Source organism: Portunus trituberculatus, chromosome 47, assembly GCF_017591435.1.
Source record: "Portunus trituberculatus isolate SZX2019 chromosome 47, ASM1759143v1, whole genome shotgun sequence".
Taxonomy (NCBI): Eukaryota; Metazoa; Arthropoda; class Malacostraca; order Decapoda; family Portunidae; genus Portunus; species Portunus trituberculatus.
The window spans coordinates 5,755,200-5,775,199 of NC_059301.1; the positions used below are offsets into that span (position 1 = coordinate 5,755,200).

The 20,000-nt window shown below is 37.0% G+C and overlaps 1 protein-coding gene across 1 annotated transcript in view; it reads right to left on the reverse strand.

Annotated features, from left to right (window-relative positions):
* Nucleotides 1–889: 889 nt before the first annotated feature.
* LOC123520717 (eukaryotic peptide chain release factor GTP-binding subunit ERF3A-like) overlaps nt 890–20,000 on the reverse strand; it is a 20,284-nt gene continuing 1,173 nt past the window's right edge. Inside the window, exons 2-9 of the mRNA XM_045283257.1 lie at nt 14,578–14,853; nt 13,620–13,766; nt 12,497–12,642; nt 7,335–7,532; nt 6,611–6,889; nt 6,162–6,335; nt 5,475–5,733; nt 890–1,623 (exon numbers count right to left, since the gene is read on the reverse strand). Of these exons, the coding sequence (XP_045139192.1) occupies nt 1,580–1,623; nt 5,475–5,733; nt 6,162–6,335; nt 6,611–6,889; nt 7,335–7,532; nt 12,497–12,642; nt 13,620–13,766; nt 14,578–14,853 (1,523 nt within the window). The 3' untranslated portion in view covers nt 890–1,579. The remainder of the gene's footprint in view (nt 1,624–5,474; nt 5,734–6,161; nt 6,336–6,610; nt 6,890–7,334; nt 7,533–12,496; nt 12,643–13,619; nt 13,767–14,577; nt 14,854–20,000) is intronic.

Below are 20,000 nucleotides of genomic sequence, written 5' to 3' on the forward strand. Positions count from 1 at the left end.
ATATATATATATATATATATATATATATATATATATATATATATATATATATATATATATATATATATATATATATATATATATATATATATATATATATATATACATAAACATATATATATATATATATATATATATATATATATATATATATATATATATATATATATATATATATATATATATATATATATATATATATATATATATATATATATATATATATATATATATATATATATATATATATATACATACATAAACATATATAAATATATATATATATATATATATATATATATATATATATATATATATATATATATATATATATATATACATATATATCTTCAGATGTATAAAAAAAATACAAAAAAGGCTATGGAGTTCTGGAGCCCTGACTCCCGAGATTAGCGGTAGCAATGGGCTCACACTGCACAGGCAATGTCCCATCTCCTCCCCTGTGCCATCTGGACTAAGGACAGCCCACCACTGGCCAGCTGTGCAAATTAAAGGACAGCTGTAACACTCCAAGGAGGAGAACCACCAAAAATATTAAGCCACTGCATGTTAACACTAAAACGTGCAACCTCAGGCACAGAGGAGGAAGTGAGGATGCGAGTGATACCTGTAGAGTTGCTATTTATCACATAAGAAGGAATAGCCACTGCCATCTCATCCTTGGAAAATCTTCAAACAAGTTCAACTCTGGAAGGCTATTATAGCAGGTTACTGTCATAAACCATATGTCACCTTCTCTGTCTTTACTAGTGAGTCTCCAACAACCAAGTCGTGGCTGCTTCCACCCTCACTGCCCCCCGTAATATACGGAAGGTACTTAATAAAATTTACAATAAAATCATTTCTTCTGGCAAATGAAAGTCGCATCTTAGTATTCCAAACAAACAATGTATTTTATGGGAAATGTCAAATAGTCACCAGTAAAAATACCAGTTCTGCTGCAGCAGTTAACTGGCAAGAACCTTTCCTGAGGCTTAGTGCATTAATCTAGTCCCCTGCAAGGCCTAATCTGCTTATCCAAAGGCTTCCCCAACATTGTCATGCCTCAATGAACTCCTACCCATAACTATAAAAATTGTATCCTGTGGAATATGGGCAAAAATTCACATTCATTAAGCTACCTCAAGAAACCTTGCACAACACTTGTTTTTCTGTAATAAAGAGACAATACACACTGGCTCTATATACATGTTTTCTCCGACACTCCCCTAAGCCTGCCCCCTGTTGGGACTACAAGGGTGACAACTCTTGTAGAGGACTGGTCTTGAAGGTTGAGCATGGCAGGTAGAGGGAAAAGGCGGAGACTCTGACAGGACACCCACGCACACTTTGATTTTCTTAGGATGATTGGTGGATGGACCAATTTCACGTTTCTGCCATAGTGTGATTCTCACGACTTAAAATTTTCTTGGATTTCCCAAGGCCAAATAATCAAGAGAGCCTTGACAAAGCTGCAGAGGCTCTTATCAAACAAGAGCAAGACACCACTAAAAGGGATTGCACATAAATACTCTTGTGGCATCTGCGGGTGTTGCAACGCAGATTACTTATCCACATCTTATTCCAAAACTTTCAAGACCTTGCCAATAGCGATAGTTTTGCCTGAAATCCAAAAAAAATACAGCATTAACACAAAGAAACTAACTTGGTAAACCTTACATAACATCATTCCAGATAATGTATGTATCTCCTCCATTCCCAACAAGTTTATATTCAAATTCATCATAATGCACTCTACTCAAAGTAACTTTTTTATCAATTTACTTATATTTTCCTTATGTAATAGGGGCACTGAAAAGAAAAATGTAGAATAAAGACCCAGTGAGGTACCAGTCCCTCAAAAGAAGTCAGAAATGATCGTTGAATACTAAAGGATAAGTTTTGAAACAACCTATTTGAAAGAGTTCAAGTCAGAGGAAGAAAATACACACGCAGGGAGAGTTCCATTGTTTACCATAATAAGGGATGAATGACTGAGAATACAGGTTAACTCTTACATTAGAGAGGTGGACAGAATAAGAATGAGAGAAAATAGAGTCTTATGTAGCAAGTCCATGAGAAGAGGGGAGATATGCTGTTAGTAACATTAGTCCAGCAGTTAACATGAAAACAGTGGTAGATGATAGCAAGAGATGCAACTCTGCAGCAATGAGAAAGAGACTAAGACAGTCGGTCATTGTACAGCTCAATGTGGCCATAACTAATTTTCTCTCTCCTGTCTCTCTTTGTGTACAGAAAATCATCTCAACAACTACTTTCAATTTTGTAAGATAAATGGACTACTATTTAGCTTATTCAATTTACTTTCATTCTATTACTAGTTACTTAAAAAAAAAAAAAAAAAGCAAGTCAGAAAGGCTTCTAATTACCCAAAAATTGCGAGCCACAGCTCAGGCTAGTGTGAGAGAGCAGGCCGCAGTTAATTTCCACCTGATAGGTATATATCATATAATAGAAATATCTAACTGCGACTTACATCACATTGCGACTTACATCATGTGATGTAAAAGGCTTTTCCTAAACTTGGAAGCCTTTATTTTGCTCCCATATGTCTTGAAATGATGTTACACAACTCATGGGTGAGTTCACATCCACTACTACCTTATTACAAGTAAGTGCCTGCGTGTTGACAATAATTTCCCAATGATTCAATGAAAATATAAATAATAAAAGCATGATAAACATTTACAATCCAGTTATACTCCACATTCTATTTCATTAGTGAACCTGATTATTTTCTGAATAGCACTGTCTAATAATGCTGGAAAAACAACAAGCAAATAGAATCAGCTAACTTTTCATCCTGTTACTGTCACTCTGTGTGGGGTGAATGGGCTGTGTAGCTGAATATTCAGCTCTCTCTTATTCACAGATTAAATTACCACCACTAAATTAAACTCTCAAGGAGGGTATAGCCACCAACCACAAGTCCAGCAAACAATCCTCAAACACCGATGATACATTATAAAAGTATGCATGGATACACACAAAATCACTAAAACTTAACAAAAACCCTCATTAGTGCAGAGAGCATTGCTGGTATTTCATAAACAATCATAGCTAAGTCCATCAGCCATACCAAGACAAAATGGCACATTTCATATATAAATACAATGGTACCTTACGATCACAGACTTCGTAGTAACATATTTTGCTCAATGTGACTGGTCAGATACTTGGACCGTAATGGCAGTTTTTTTTTTTTATGAACCCATAGCTCCCAAGTGGCTGTGCAGGTGAATACATATGACACAATAAGCAAGCCAAAAAAGGCCTATGTTTACCACTGTAACTCATTTTGTTTGTCTACGATTTACAAAACTTGTAATAAGGTGGAGAGCAGCAACTGCTTGCCTATGATGTTACCAGATTGACACTCATAGTGAATTGGGGTCCTGGGAAGGTTGGACCTGCAGCCTGCCAGTGAGAATTGCTAGTTATGCATTTCTGTTTGAACAAATACTGAGAGAGAGAGAGAGAGAGAGAGAGAGAGAGAGAGAGAGAGAGAGAGAGAGAGAGAGAGAGAGAGAGAGAGAGAGAGAGAGAGAGAGAGAGAGAGAGAGAGAGAGAGAGAGAGAGAGAGAGAGAGATAGCGCCTGAGTTGACCCAAGTGCAGATGAAAATAAGCTAGTGTGACAATGCCCACAATGGTATGCCTCCAGTGTGCACTACTTGCTGTAATGTCTATAAACTGTAAGATAACACTAATGATATGTTTTCTCTAACTCCTTTTTTGTTTCTTTCTCTACAGTCCCATAATTAATACAACTTTTCTTTCTTCTCTTCTAGGTTTTCTTTCCCAAAGAAAAATTCCCTAATCACTTCATTTTTGTTTTCATTTACCAGTCTTTGGCAGCCTACAATTTCATTTCTTTCTTTAACTCAGGATAATTCAATATGAAAAGGGCAAGGTTTTCTTCTTCTAGATGACATAATGAGCAAATTGTACCCTCAGAGCAGTGACAGATAGTGAGCACAATGTCAACAATACAGCCACTTCTTGAAACCTTCCCAGTTGCGCTCTCAAGTATTTCTTTTAAGAAGTACTTGTTCAAGTTGCAGATTACAGCCTTAGATTGGCCATGAGGCTGGCCATATGGCAAGCTTGCAGCAGGACAATACTCCATGGTGAGACTACATATGTACAGTGCATTAGGTCATATAAAGGTATTGGCAAGGTCACACTTCCCTGCTCAGATGCCATGTTTAGGATGGGGTTGACTTTTCTATAAAGAATAAGACTGATTTTTACCTCAAAAGAAATATGGAACAAAAGTTAGAAGGATTTCGGAAATATTTCAGAAAGACACCAATTTATATAGAAACAGAGGGAGAGAAAGAAAGACAGATAAAGGGTAAGGAGGTAGAGTAAGATTAGGGAAAGAAGGCAAGCCCGTGATCTATGGAGAGGTGGCAATAGTGTGGAGGCAGTCTACTCTGACCCTGACAGTCCCTAGTCTTCCTCCACTCCTTTGTCACCTCAGCAAAGTCCTTCAGGCAGTCATTAAATGCTTGTTAAGGATGTCATTGAACCACATGGGAATCAGCCATTACACCACACTGAAAGCTATATCTTTAATTCGTCTATTCTTGGTAAGACAAATTTTTATTGCTGTACATTTCTTAAATAATATTTAAAGCTTTTATTTTTGCATTGAACATAAAATAAGGTGATTTAAATGCCAAATGTTTTTTAGCATTATTATATAATGTGATTTAAATGCCAAATATTTTTTAGCCTTACTAAATTACAGAAAAAGGGAAAGGGCTGGGGAGATTAAGGGTCTCATAGACAAGCCACTCTCAGTAACAGACAACATGCAATAATGGATACCCACTTGTCCCCGAAGTGTCCGTTATCATGAGGTAACTCTGCATATAAGAAACTAACATGACCGGTAACCAATTAATGTTATTGGTCATCATCAATGCTATATAACAGGGTCTACCCTGATTCAATGCCACATATGATAGTCAGAAGTCTGTCAACATCATAACATGCTTGTACATACCATAACACAATCCCAAACCATATTTTTCAATATAAAACATAATAACAAATATCAGTAACATTGAGTAAATAATGTCCTCCTTTGAGGCAATAAAGTGTTATCATAAGTAACTAATACAAGCAGTACGATCAATTTTTCCAAACTCTCACAAATCTTGCCTCACATGGCTTCTATGAGCCATTATTTTCTTTTAAATATAATGTTTCTTTGTCTAACTATTCAAAAAGTAGTAATATGACATCAAAACAATTCAAATCTAAGATGATGTCAAGAACATATCTAATTTCATAATTTAAAGTTCACAAATTGTGAGTATTTAACGACAGACAGTAACTGTGAGATGTGACAGATGACTTCTGACAAGTCACAACAATGAACTTCAAACTTTGATATGTCATTTCTCACTAAATTCAAGCCTACCTCGCCATCAATTTCACTTACCTTCATCTCTTAACGTGAAGCGGCCAAGTTGTGGATGGTCCTTGAATGCTTCCATGCAGATCACTCCAGACGTCTCAAATCTCATGATGGCAATCTGATCCTGCTTGACGAAACGAGGCCGCAACTGAGATTTATCACCAGACTTCTTATCCAAGGTGCACAACAGGAGCTTGACAGTGACCTCCTCAGCAACAGAGTGGATGTGACAGACAGCAGAGTATCCAGCACAGATGATTGACTTGTGCTCCAGAATCACAACCTGTACAAGTAAATTTGAGATTACATATCAAAGTATGCAATAGGAATATGCTAGCTGGATGCACTCACTGAAATCCAAGAACACACACACACACACACACACACACACACACACACACACACACACACACACACACACACACACACAAAAAAAAAAAAAAAAAAAAAAAAAAGGCTTGTCTGGACAAGTAACACCAAAGTCAGCAAGATATGAAACAACTGTTAAGTTTTCTTCCCTATCTTTACTATAAAATAAGGGCTTCTGAACAATAAACCTACATTACACAATTTATACAAATATATAAAAATTGCACTCATTCACAATAAAAGGCAAAAAGAAAATTTAATCAAAAGTGATACCAAGAAACATTATAAAGCAAAAAAAACAAGCACAAACATAGACCAAACAGAGGCAGAAAGAAATCTCACCTGAGCATCAAATATTCTGCCAGTCTTGCAAGGGTTGCTGGGATCACATAAGACAAAGCCTGGAGCTACATCAGCCTCCTCTACTCCCCTCAGCTTCACCTTAACATTCTCTCCACAGTTGACAGTGCCAGTCTCATCTTCATCTCGCCAAAGCATGTCCACAGTCACAGGGGTCTGCAACAAGAAAATCACACATACATTCTCAGAAATCACTACTGATGCAACTGCTGAGACCTGTCAAAAATCCAGAAAATAGTAGCAATTCATATCTGTGATTTCATCCACAAACACATCTTACAATCCTTATTCTAAAATATCATCCTCCCAAGCAAGCTTTTCTCTCATTCTTATCTCACACCTTGGTGGTTTATACTCTAGAAAGTTTTCAATTTACTCACTTTCATTGTGAAATACTATTAAGCATTTCTAAAATATTAACGGCACCTCACCTTATTAGGCATGACTACAATGTTGTCTCCCTTCTTGCAGCAGCCAGACTCTACTTTGCCCATGACGATGGTGCCTCTGTCATTGTAGCGGTCCACGACAGGCATCATGAAAGGTCCACTCATGTTTCGGTTGAGTGGTGGCAAGTTGTTGATGTAAGGAATGAACGCTGGTCCCTTATACCACGGGCAAAGGGTCTCATCAATTTGCTCTCTAAGATTAGCACCAGTCAAGCCAGAGCAAGGCATGAACATGATGTCTTTACTGGGATTAAAGCCAACCTGGAAATAAATCAACTTACATTTAGACAACATAATTTGGTATTCTTAAAAAATTACAACATTCAGCTTTCTAGTTCACAAAAATATATGAGATCAATTTTGTTGAGATCGTAGATCTAGAAGGCTGACATGCCAGCATGTCAACCTAAATACTTCCACTGATAATGATACAAATTAACATAAAACTTTCAAATTTTAAACATTAATTAATTTTTCATGCTAGTGCCACTCCAGTTTTATCCCCATTTTAGTCCATTCAATAATACCACATTTGTGGTCAACAAACTTCAAAAATCTTGTTAGGTCATAATAGTTTACTCATTACTGCAATTCCTCAGTATAATAGCAAATTACATTAGAGGATCACCCTATCAATATATGAATAAATATCCCATACTAATATACACACTGAATTTCTGACAACACAAAATCCTATTATGCTAACCTTCTTGAGGTAGGGTACCAACTTCTCTTTACATTCATTGTAGCGCTTTTCTGACCACTGCACAGTTGAATCATCCATTTTGTTAATGAGTACAATAAGGTGCTTCACACCTGCTGTCTTGGCCAACATCGCATGTTCTCTGGTTTGACCACCCCTTTCAAATCCAGTTTCAAACTCTCCTTTTCTTGCTGATATTACCTGAAATAAGAAACAATGTCCCTTTAGTAGGCAAAGATGAGTTGGGTAAACAAAAGCATGAGGAAAATATTCTACTGTGGCAATTCAGAAACCAGGAGCTCCTAGAACAGGTATAATAGTAGTCTTCCCTGCCTTAAATTTGTTCAGCTTTACCATCACTTCTCCATCCTACATCTCACTAAGCCAATAAAATATGTCCCCAGATAAGATTATAAAGGTCAAACAGGGATAATTGTAGACAGACCACAACTCTATCTACGCAAACACAGGTTTTTGCAGAAGAGGCCTCAACTGCTGCAAGAAATGGCACTGGACATTAAGATGACTGTGTCAATTATGTTCAGTGATTAAAGCATCTTCATGCTGGAGAGGAATGCTTTAACTTTAGAAAGTTATAGTAAAATACAAAGGTACATAGCAAAGGCTATAAAATAATTTCAGTGAGATGATGTGGGGGCACTTTTAATGAATATATTGACATCAAGAGATCTGTACCTTCTTCCAAATAATGCAACAATAACAGGGAGTACCGAGACTAATTCTAAAGGATCACAAGTCATTACCAAAAAAAATCCACAGGAGTAAATATTTGTACATGATGATGACCCTGCCTATAAGAGAAAAGTTCCTTAAGGGGAGCGTCCAGTTTAGAACGGTGTTGTCATATCTCTGGTAAATATGCATGAAACACTGATTTTTATGTTGCGAAGTCTTGGGAACATGTATATCAATATTAGACATTCATCCCAATTCTAGTCCCCAACCCCGCCATGCAATTATAACTGCAACTAAAACTTATGAGTGTTATTCTGGCGTTATTATTTGCTGCATAACCTTCATTTTCTTGTGGCAAAGACACGATATAATATAAAAGGTTTCCACGTCGTTAGATTTCTTATTTCATCTTTCGTTTTTGTTTTATGATCTTTTAAAAAAAAAAAATTCTACTTTTTTCGACCAAAAAATATTAATACAAAATTCCAGGTCACATATATAAAAAAAAAATAGCAACATGAATTGATAGAAGAAGTATTCTTCTCCTTTTTAGTTTTTGTTTCATTGAAATCAAGCTAAAATTGGCTTTAAAATAGATTTTAGAAGCGGAATAACTTATGTTTTGAGATATGGGCCAATAAAGTTTATCGATCGATCTCGATCCTGTTATAACACACTAGGAAGTTTATTCAGGTTTAATATATGTTCTTTTTTATTATCTACAATCTCATAATACAATTAGATATATATGAGGCTCCTAGTCACCTCCTGTCAATATGTTGGTCCTGAAGATGCTTTTCTTCCAACGTCCAGCTCTCACTTTTCTGGTTGTGATGTGTTCTTGAAGTTGCATGTTGTGCAGTGCATAGTTATGGTGTTTTCGTATACATCAGGCTCCAAACTGTAGTCAAAGGCAGGATCTGGGCATGAATAATGAGAGGAAAGAAGATTTTCAGCCTCTTTTTCGTCAGCATGACAAGCTCATCATCATTTTCCACATCTTCATTTCTTTTCTCAATATTTTGTAGAAGAGCTTCTCTAATTGTGAGTAATGAGGCCTTTTCTTCTTCATTTCATTGTCATTGTTCTGCGTGAGATGTGGTGTGGTGGTGGTGGCGGTCGTGAGGATGGTGGTGGTGGGTGACACGAGGATGTGTACTGCAGTATCTGAGGTGTCAGGTTCAACACACTCTTTTTTATTCTTTGAGCTTCCACACTCATATTCCAAGCATCCTTCCTCTGCTTATTCCTCTTGGACATCTGTCCCATAGTTGGCAGTAAGTGAAAAGCAGGATGCAGTAAATATATTATGTGCTGTTTAGCAGTGAAGGACGGGTAGCAAGACGCAGCAACAACCTCTTTCTCTGATAGCTTTCCCCAAGTCTCGCTGGTCCCTTCATTGACACCACGCATAGACTTTCAGTGTTGCCGTATCATGTCCACCAAAAAAAGTTAAGGTTTTTGCCTTTTTTCCATTGTCTTTGAGAAAAAAAAAAAAAAAAAAAAAAATGTAAACAAAGGCACATCGTTGAGTAAGGGACCTTTAAATGACATTTAAACAGAAAGCAATGCATGTTTCACCATAAAACTTCGTGATATAATAGCTAACGTGTATACCTACCACATTTTTTTCCCGCAAAACACATTATTTTTCATATTTTTTTCGGTCTCTAAACCGGATGCTGCCCTTAACCCGAAAAGTCCAACAGGCCTTAAATACGGCTGCATAGCACACTTCCGACAGTCCTTAAATGGGGCAGCTACTTTGAGCGCTAATAAAAACCGCGCTAGCATTGGTAGCGCTGCTATATTTGGTCATGACGTAGGCCTATGGTAGTACTGTCAGCTCCCAGGAAGCACACCGCTCTAGCCAGCTAGTCTCCCGCAATTTTCTGTGAGGTGCGTGAGCGTCGTGTCGCGGTGATAATTATTTACGTATTTACGTATTTACTTATTTAAGGAACTATTATTTACAACTATGGCTACTGGTGCTAAGAGGAAGCTAAAGTTTAGTGATAAAAGTGATAGACAAGGCGGGACAAGACGCAAAGTGCACAGGTTGGAGGTAGATCCCGACCCCGCTATTGTGACAACATCGTCACCCACGCCTGATAAAACATACGTAACTATAATCAGCCAATATGAGTGAAAACACGAAAAACATGTGAAAACACATAAAAACATGAGCAGTGCCTTACATTATGTAAGAATACACATAAAAGCACTTCCCCCGAGTTGCCGCTACCACAATCTTCTCCAATTATCGGTTATTATTCCGAGACAACCATAGTGAGTAGAGCAATAAAAACTTGTAGGATGATGCATTGTCATGTCTACTAACAGCAGATTTTTTTCCAGAGTAATTTATAAGAGTTGATTTTTTTATGATAATTGCGGTAATGGGAGGGTGCGAATTTTGCGGCCATCGGTCTTAGCGGGTTAAACCCTTCCTGGTGGAAGATCTATATATAGATGTTTCGAAACGGGAACTTCTTGTCAGATCATTTATATATAGACAACTGTTCTGATTTACCACACTAAGTTGTAGCAGTCTATATATAGACTATTCCTTACAAGTAACAAAATTAATAAAATAAATAATTATTTGGCATCTCAAAATACCCAGACTTTGCCAACACTGCCACTGAAGGCTCTATTAGCTAATAATGGGATTTATTTTTTCTACTTTCTTTTATTACTAATCTATCATGTCAGAAGAGAAAGATCTGTACCACACGCTAACAGTGTTCTTAAAAATGAATAGATACAAAATAAGTACAGTAATACTCCGCTTAACGAACGTTCGTCTAACGAATTTCCGGTTTAACATACTATATAAAGTTAGACCAAAAAAGTCTGCATAACGTACAACCACATCCGTTTTAGTGAATTTTTTGGGTTTGAATTTGACGGGTGAGGGACTGAACACGGCAGCTTCGCTGTGATTGTCTGGCTCCCTGCCTTTCTCTAGCGCTCCTGGAGCTGGATCCAAGATTCTATAACAACCTCAGAGCAACCTCCTGCCGCGAAATGGCTTCCACGAATGCTTGGAGGGACTGTGACAAGGTTGCTCTGAGGTTGCTGGGAACACCACCTCTGGAGGTGGAAACAAATTTAATAGCGTAGTGAAAGACAACACGCCAAGCTAAAAAGGTCACAAGAAGAAGAAGCGGCCAAGTCACCAGAGTCTCCGTTGTCTGTGGCCGATCTCATTATCTCTGTTTTATTTTTTGGTATTTCATGTAAGATTTCACTTTATGCATTACAAAACAATCCTTTGTTTGTAAAAATCTAATAGAAATATATATATATATATATATATATATATATATATATATATATATATATATATATATATATATATATTTCTATTAGCTGACTATTTCTTTTATTACTAGTCTATCATGTCGAAAAGAAAGATCTGTACCACACGCTATTGTACCTGTAAAAAAGCTAATAGAAATATATATATATATATATATATATATATATATATATATATATATATATATATATATATATATATACCGGTATATATATTTCTTTAACCCATGTGGTATGTTGGAGACCAGCCCAGAACGCATCCCCCCTATTTCCATTATTTCCTATGGGAAAATTACGTCCGCTTAACAAATTTCTGCTCTACGAACAGCTTTGACACCCCCTATCCTGTTCGTTAAGTGGAGTATTACTGTACTTGAAAAATATGAAGAAAAGTGGAACTAAATTGCATCCAGGTCACAATTCCTGGATGTGAGTACCTCCAAACATTCATATAAATATATTAAATATATTATCACCAGCCAAACATAACTAACATCTACATATAGATTCAATTGTTTGTTCAGTTTTGCGGCAGAGTCTATATATAGCTGTCACTCGTTCAGTTTTGCAGCAGAGTCTATATATATATATATATATATATATATATATATATATATATATATATATATATATATATATATATATATATATATATAGCTGTAACTCGTTCAGTTTTGCAGCAGTCTATATATATATATATATATATATATATATATATATATATATATATATATATATATATATATATATAGAAACAATTTAAGAGAACATCTGTGACATAATGAACCATAATACAAGAGGCCAGACCCACTAACATCACAGACCTGTGAGAGTTATGGGTCAGCATGAACATTACCTTCATTGTTAAGCTCACTGAATCATTGACAAACAAATAGTAGAGGGAAAGGCAATATGACAACCAAATGCAAAGAAATGTAAAAGAAAACAGTCCATCAGAAGTCCATGGAAATCTTGTTTACATATCAATTCTCCAAATGTTAACATAGACTTTCTTTGCAGCCAAAGTATCATTTTCCTGCAAAAAAACATTTTTTAAACTACAAAGCAATTAGAGCACCTCCAAAACCTTCATAAAATGTTAACCAACAAACATTTGGACAAATAGCAGGGTGCTCCTCACTCACCAGAACTGCCAGATCAGCTTGGCAGGCACCACCGATCATGTTAGGCACGAAGCTTTTGTGGCCTGGGGCGTCAAGGATTGTGAAATGTTTCTGGTCTGTTTCAAAGTATGCTCTGCCTACCTCCACTGTCTTGCCTTTGTCACGCTCTGTGGAGAGGAAAGGGGGTGGAATAGTTAGCACCAAGTCTCCACTGTGCTTAGTGAGCACTGACAAGTTTAGTGTAACAATCCAAACAAAAACAAACAGCAACTGTTAATAAGCGAAGAGGTTGAGTATACTGTATTACTATACGAATGACAAACCAGAAAACAGTTGTTAAATAAAGTAAAACCCCCATACTTTAAAAAAAATCCTATGAGATGTGAGTTGAGGTATACTTTTTTTGCTCTCATGAAGTACACTTGTTTTTATTTGTGCCTTTAAGCTACACATGAGTTATATCAGCTCTTCAAAAACTAATTTTCAGATTTCAGATTCTATTATGCCCAATTCATACATAAAAACATGAAATACTGCACAACTTAATGAAACTATGAAAATCTCATCATAAAACAAAGAGTAGTGAATACTATGACCAATATAATAAGCACCAAACTGAGCAAATGGAGCACCACCACCAATGATTTTAACCTTGAATCAGAACACTGGAATGCCAGAATGCTTTCCAATCTACTATACTAAAATTCTTAGAGGTGAAACATTGAAATATTAGAGAAAACCCTATTGTATTTCATTACAAATCCAACCAAACACAAAATACTTTTAATCATCAACCAACTAAAGATGGTTGCTTCTTTCAAAATTGGACTGAAGTCTGCAATAATTGATGACAGCATTTTATCAATGGGAGTACAGATGATGGGGGTTATACCATAGAAAAAAAAAAAAAAAAGGAATAAGGCAGGCAGGCCAACTAGCAGGACCCTATGAGAGAAGCATCATGTCACAAAGAGACAAGACTTTGCCCTCTGTAACAATGAGAACAATGTTCCACATGTATAAGTTAACTCCTCCAACATACATAAACCTAGACTAATCAAACATCACTCAAGACTGATATTCACAGACAACTTCTGTCATTAACTGTTATTCAGTAAAGAGGAAAATAGATGTTGAGTCAGACCTTCTAGATTGGTGTCCAGTGCCCAGGAAAGGTACCAAGTTTCTCTGTTCTTCTCTTTGGCCTCCCTCTCATACTTCTCCAGCGTCCGTTTCTCCACCATGCCTGTTAGGTACATGATCTGACCCCCAATGGTTGACTTGCCAGCATCTTTGAGAGGGAAAGGAAAAATATTATTTACTTACCTCATAAAGATTATCATAGTTTCCTGAAAAATTCTTCAATTCAATTCAATTTAAAATTTTACATCATGTTGGAGGAAGACAATTTTCGATGCTATAGTTAAACTCAGCAGAAAGTGTACAACTCATGATATGTTTGTTAAAAATTAATGACACAAAATATGAAAGAGACAAGTTGAATTCACAGCACCACTCAGAAACTATTATAAAGATTTATTACTATTATGTGTTAAAAAGTACAAACTGAGTAAATAAATAAAGGCATATAATTATATGAGTTGAAAAACCAATAAATGTTTGTATCTCAGTGGGTCTTTCTTTACTATAATTTTGTCACCCTCAGCCAGTGCCCCTCTTACATAAAATTAGAAGGTAGGGTTGATTTTTTTCATAGAATGACTAATTAATGTAAGAAAAACTTATGCAAGTCACACAAGATTTTTTTAACATGACAATCTATTAATATTTTAGATAATAGAAGAAAGAATTGAGGAAGGTATTTTTCATAAAAAGATTTGCACAGTGGACAAGTCATGCTGCACACAAGACAAGATCACCCAGGACAAATTCTACTTTGGTGCACCCATCATCTTTTTGTCTTTAGGGAAAAAACACTTAATGTGCACCAATCAGCTATGCTATCAAGAGAGACAAAGAAGGCAGTGGATGCAGCTTCTCTAAATACAATCATTCCACTACAAACACTTCAAATCTGGCACTAACTTAGGCTGATTTAGTTCACAACAATGATCACTTTTACCTCACGGGAGAACACTCACCCACATGCCCGATGAAAATAACATTGACAGGTTCCTTCTTGGGTGCTGAATCATCCTCATCTAAAGGCTTTTTCTTTGGCTTTTTGATCTCATCGCTGTCCTCTTCCTCATCTTCATCTGGGGTGCCTGGAGTTGGGGGCGTAGGTGGAGTCTCACGGTTAGGGGAGGGAGTAGCAGCATCTGCTGCCTCTTCCCATGAATCAGCTGTGACATCTCCATCCAAGTTAGTTACAGCCAGGTCTTCTGGGGTTCCTGTGGACGGTTCTGGGGGCGGATCTGGATGGATGAAGGTGTTCTTAGTACATGGTATGCAATATCAAATATCTAGGAGGCCCTGCACAAAGACTACATAAAACCAATTTCTTAATGTTAAATAAAAATATATTTTTGGGATATCTAAAGCTACACTGTTTTAAAACACTAAAAATATGTTCTGTACATGTACTTCAATCCTTTCTTTTCTGAAGACATCAAGTGATCGAGATCTTTTATACTCACATTCCTGCAAATGCAGACTTCTCAAAAAACCATAGACAAACTTACCAGCATTTAGCAATAACTACACATCCATTTCTAGGTGGTGCCTTTTCAACTGCCAACTACATTTATGAAACTTGCTTATGATACTTTTACTAATACAGTAAGCCCCTGCATTTGGCGAATTAATTAGTCTGGCGAAACTACTGCCAAATGCGAATTTCGCCAAGCATGAGTTCTCTATACCATATAAATTGCCTAAAGAATGCCTCAATCAGTCTTTGGGCATTGCCAAAGTCCCTCTTTTGACCCCTAAAATACCATCTTTTGAGCTGAAATAAAATCTTTTGCCTTCACATATTAGACCATATGTACAAAACAGACCACTAAATAATAAATGAAGCTAATAAGACATGATATAAAGGCTGCAACTCCCGTTTTTCCACCCGTTTCCCTCGCCCACTTTTGTCCTTGCCACCACTACCATTGTCCTTACCCCCATCCGGTACCACCTGTTGTGCTGGTAGAGGCCATGTTGGCAGTAAATCACCAGAATTCATTCCCATGCTAGCAGAACAGAGGGTAGCACAAACAAAATGGCTGAAGGGGACTCTCAAACTGCGTTCTGATAGGTTTAGAGAGAGGTCTGACGTCACCGAGGAGCCGCATGGTTCACCATGTGGCTGCCAAGTTTGAATTCAAATCGCCAAGCGTGCACTCAGTGGTCTGTGGCCACCCTACCGCCAAAAGTGAATTTCGCCACGCTGAGATTCATTCGCCAAGTGCAGGGCCTTACTGTACACAACTGTTACTGATATACATATATTAATTTCCCATACAACATTAGAATAATAATAATATATTAAGAATGTTCAGTATGGCATAGCTATGCGTACTTGGCAACACCAATCAATTGCCATTCTGGTTCTCCCATTTGAAGATTATTATTCCTCCCCCTGCCCCTAACTGTTCTGGGGGCAAATGTAACAATCTACTAAATATTACTAATATCTTGCAGTCACGAATGGATACCAAATGATGAACTAATCATGAGGTAAAATAAAGTTGCTTTGAGTTTCATTCTGTACTCAATAATTCAAAGTGATGCCTCTGTTCACCACCACCGGTCTCACCTGTGTGGTCTATTTAATCTCACTATATCTCTACAATATTGTCAACATCCTCCATTACTTCATCAATAGTAACAATCATAATTAGATACATAAGTTAAATCATAAAATGCCAAAGTGTGAGCCTGCGTGTGCTGATACCAGGGTGAGTGGTTGTTGCATACCACTGTTTTTACTTGGCACCACCATTTGTGTTTTATGCTTTGACTTTTCATTATTCTCTGAGGATCACCTTTTGTCATCATGCACCTCACTTAGGAACAATGAGGCTGATAAAAAAAAGTAATTGAAAATAAATAAATACATAAAACAAACAAACCACAAATGCTATTGTTTAAAAATTTCTTTCAACATACAAAAGTTACAAAAGCTGCATTTACTACAAAACAATCAAATTATTGCAATGGAAGATTTTTTTTTTAATGTAACAGGGGAGAACTGGCCAAGGACAACAAAAAAGATAAAAGAAAAAAGGACCACTTAGTCACCAGTCTCCTTACAGAACCGATAATAAGCCAAAGGACAGGGACACGTCTTGAAACCTTCCTCATGGATGAAGTCAAGTCATAGGAAGTTGGAAACTCAGACACAGGCAGGGAATTCCAGAGTTTACCAGAGAAAGGTATGAAACACTGAGGGTAGGTTAACTCTTGCATTAGAGAGTTGGACAGAATGGGAGTGAGGAAGAAGAAAGCCTTGTGCAGCGAGGCTACAGGAGGAGAGAGGGCATGCAATTAGCAAGATCAAAAGAGCAGTTAGCATGAAAATAATGGTACAAAATAGCAAGAGATGCAAAATTCCGGCAGTGAGAAAGAGGCTCAAGACAGAGGAGGAGAATTGATGAGACAAAAAGTTCTTGATTCCAATCTAATAGAGCTGTGTGATTGGAATCCCCCCCAAACATGCAAAATGTACTCCATACATGGACAGATAAGGCTCTTGTACAGAGTTAGCAGTTGGGGGTGGAGGGAGGTGAGAAAAACTGTCACAGACCACTCAAAACACTTAACTTCATAGAAGCTGTCATAGCAACAGATGAGATGTGAAGTTTCCAGTTTAGATTATGAATAAAGGGGCTATCACACTGGCCAATGATATGCGGAAAGCGGGCCATGGTTCTTGGTACGAAACCAGGAACACTATCACACACAAGCTGCCCGCGTTCTTGTTATGCTAGGCAAACGGCCCACCAACCAAGACAAAGCCTAATCAAAATAAACCAGAACAAAACCATGCCGCTTATACCTCAGCCTGTGCTTTGTCCTGGAACTGCACTTGCACTTCCTCTTGTTGAAGAAAAGTAAGTAAAAAAAACTAAAGAAAAGCTGAGAAGTGTGCGACGGCAACTTTAGAGTCAAGAGGTGGTTGCCATGAGCCCAAACTATCGACATGATATATATATATATATATATATATATATATATATATATATATATATATATATATATATATATATATATATTTTACCTTTATAAATTGATGAAATATCATTTAATATTCCAATATGAAAAATTTAGTCACGTTCTTTTTATTTCAAATTAAAGGTTTTTATTACATATATTATGTTTACTTTTCCATTCGGATAGCATACGGGGAACCGGGATGGATGTGAAGCCATCCCAACTTGGTTCCGCTAATCCCGGGCAAGTTCCAGCTATCTAGAGCGAATGTTCCTGGTTCCGCATATCATAGGCCAGTGTGATAGGGCCTTAAAGGACAGACCGAAGATATTCAGTGTATAAGAGGGGAACTGTTGAGTGTCATTGAAGAAGAGGGGATAGTTGTCTGGAAGGTTGTCAAGTTAATAGATGGAGGAATTGAGTTTTCAAGGCATTGGACACTACTAAGTTTTCTCTGCCCCAATCAAAAATCTTAAGAGAGATCAAAAGTCAGGCATTCTGTACCATCCCTGCATGACCTGTTGACTTCCTGAAGGGTTGGTCATCCCTTAAGACATGGAATGGTGTAGGGTGGAATCATCAGCATAAGAGTGGATGGGGCAAGAAGTTTGGTTAAAAAAAAATCATTAAAGAATAATATGAAGAGAGTGGGTGACAAGACAGAACTCTGTGGAACACCAGCAATAGAATGGTCAAAGAGGAAATTTGAAATAAAGTTGCAGAAAGATAGAAGCTGTAGGAGGGTAGTTTTGAGAACAAAGCTTTGTGCCAGATTCTATCAAAAGGCTTTTGATAACTATGTGTATTGTGACAGCAAAAGTTTCACAGAAATCTTTAAGAGAGGATGACCCAGACTCGGTAAGGAAAGCCAGGAGATCACCAATAGAGTGGCCCTGACAGAAGCCATACCAGCAATTAGATAGAAGATTGTGAAGTGAGAGTTGTTTAAAAATCTTATTGAGGATAGATTCAAAAACTTCACATGCAAGAGATTAAGGCTATAGGGAAGAAGTTTGAGGGATTAGAACGAAAGATAGATAACTTTTCAAATAAAAAATACAACACACCCTCATAAGCAAAGAACAATTGATATTAATATCCTATTAATAGAAATGTATGCACTACACTTCAGGTCAGTGCACTGACTGGTAAAATCTTCGGCACATACCAACAACAACCTTGGTCACTTTCATATACAGTAGGCACTCTCAGGACATAGCCAAGTACATGAAGGACCACCTTCTTTCATAGCAATCATTTTTGCAAATAGCAATCATAATATTCCTTACTAGAACTGTGTGAGCTTTGCATCCCACACTGCAACATGCATTCTTTTAACTCCCTTGGGATTAGCTTCTCTAGGAAGACTTTTCCAATTATATGAAGAATTACTATTGCCAATGCTAAAAATTATCACAATAAACAAACAAAGAGAAAACAGAATCAATTTCAGATTGGAGAACAACCACTGGCCACTTTAAATCTCATATGTCCCTTTACAAGCACTAGCAGCCTGCTCCATATGGAGTATTCTGACAAGAAAGCCATTACAGGATGAGATAAGAAAACTGTATTACTTCAGGCTGGATTAAGACAGCTGCATTTGTTGGAAAAGCCTTGTGGTTCCAGCAGTTATGCCAGGCTGGCACGTTTTGCTTTAAGCCACAGGTGTGTTTAGCCCAGAGATGATAAAATTGTATTTCTCTTGCTGAGCATCTACCACAAGCTTAAATAAAAGGGGATTTCCACTCAGTGTACATGTTATGACACAGGCTGTCATTTCATGTCTACTTGAAAGCAATTAGGAAAAAGAAAGTTCAGCAAATATAGCTCGATCCAAAGTGTTATGTCAATGAACCTCATCACTCTCCATAAATGGTATTATCAATAGATAATTTCACATGACATTCTAGTTTATTCTGATGGAGCTGAAAGTAAATAACAACAGTTAGAAGCTAGCACTTCCCAAAGAACAGGACATAATTTGCATGTCTGACATACTTTATTGACAACTAGGGTAGGCTGTTCTGGACAGGAAAGAACAGCAATATAGGACACTAACATAAAATGACAGTAAATGAAGCTGTCAATGCCACCTGACCATTTGCCAGTTCTTGACATTCTCAGGCCTCAGTTTCTTCCATGATAATACTGAAGACTTTATCAACTGCTAAAGTAAAGAATATGTTACTTAATATAATAGGACTTATTCTTTTATTCGTAATTTCTTTCTTAATGCAGCCAAAGTCCCATCTTTCTGCATCCAACATTTTGAAACAAACAATAAGCACTTTTGCAAAATAGTCCCATTGCAAAAGTGATCTGATCTATTAGCACATTTTCAAAAGGTACTGGCACGTGATCATCTGCTGTCATATGGAGGCTCCCCTACAGTTAGTTAGTTAGCTTCGGTTCA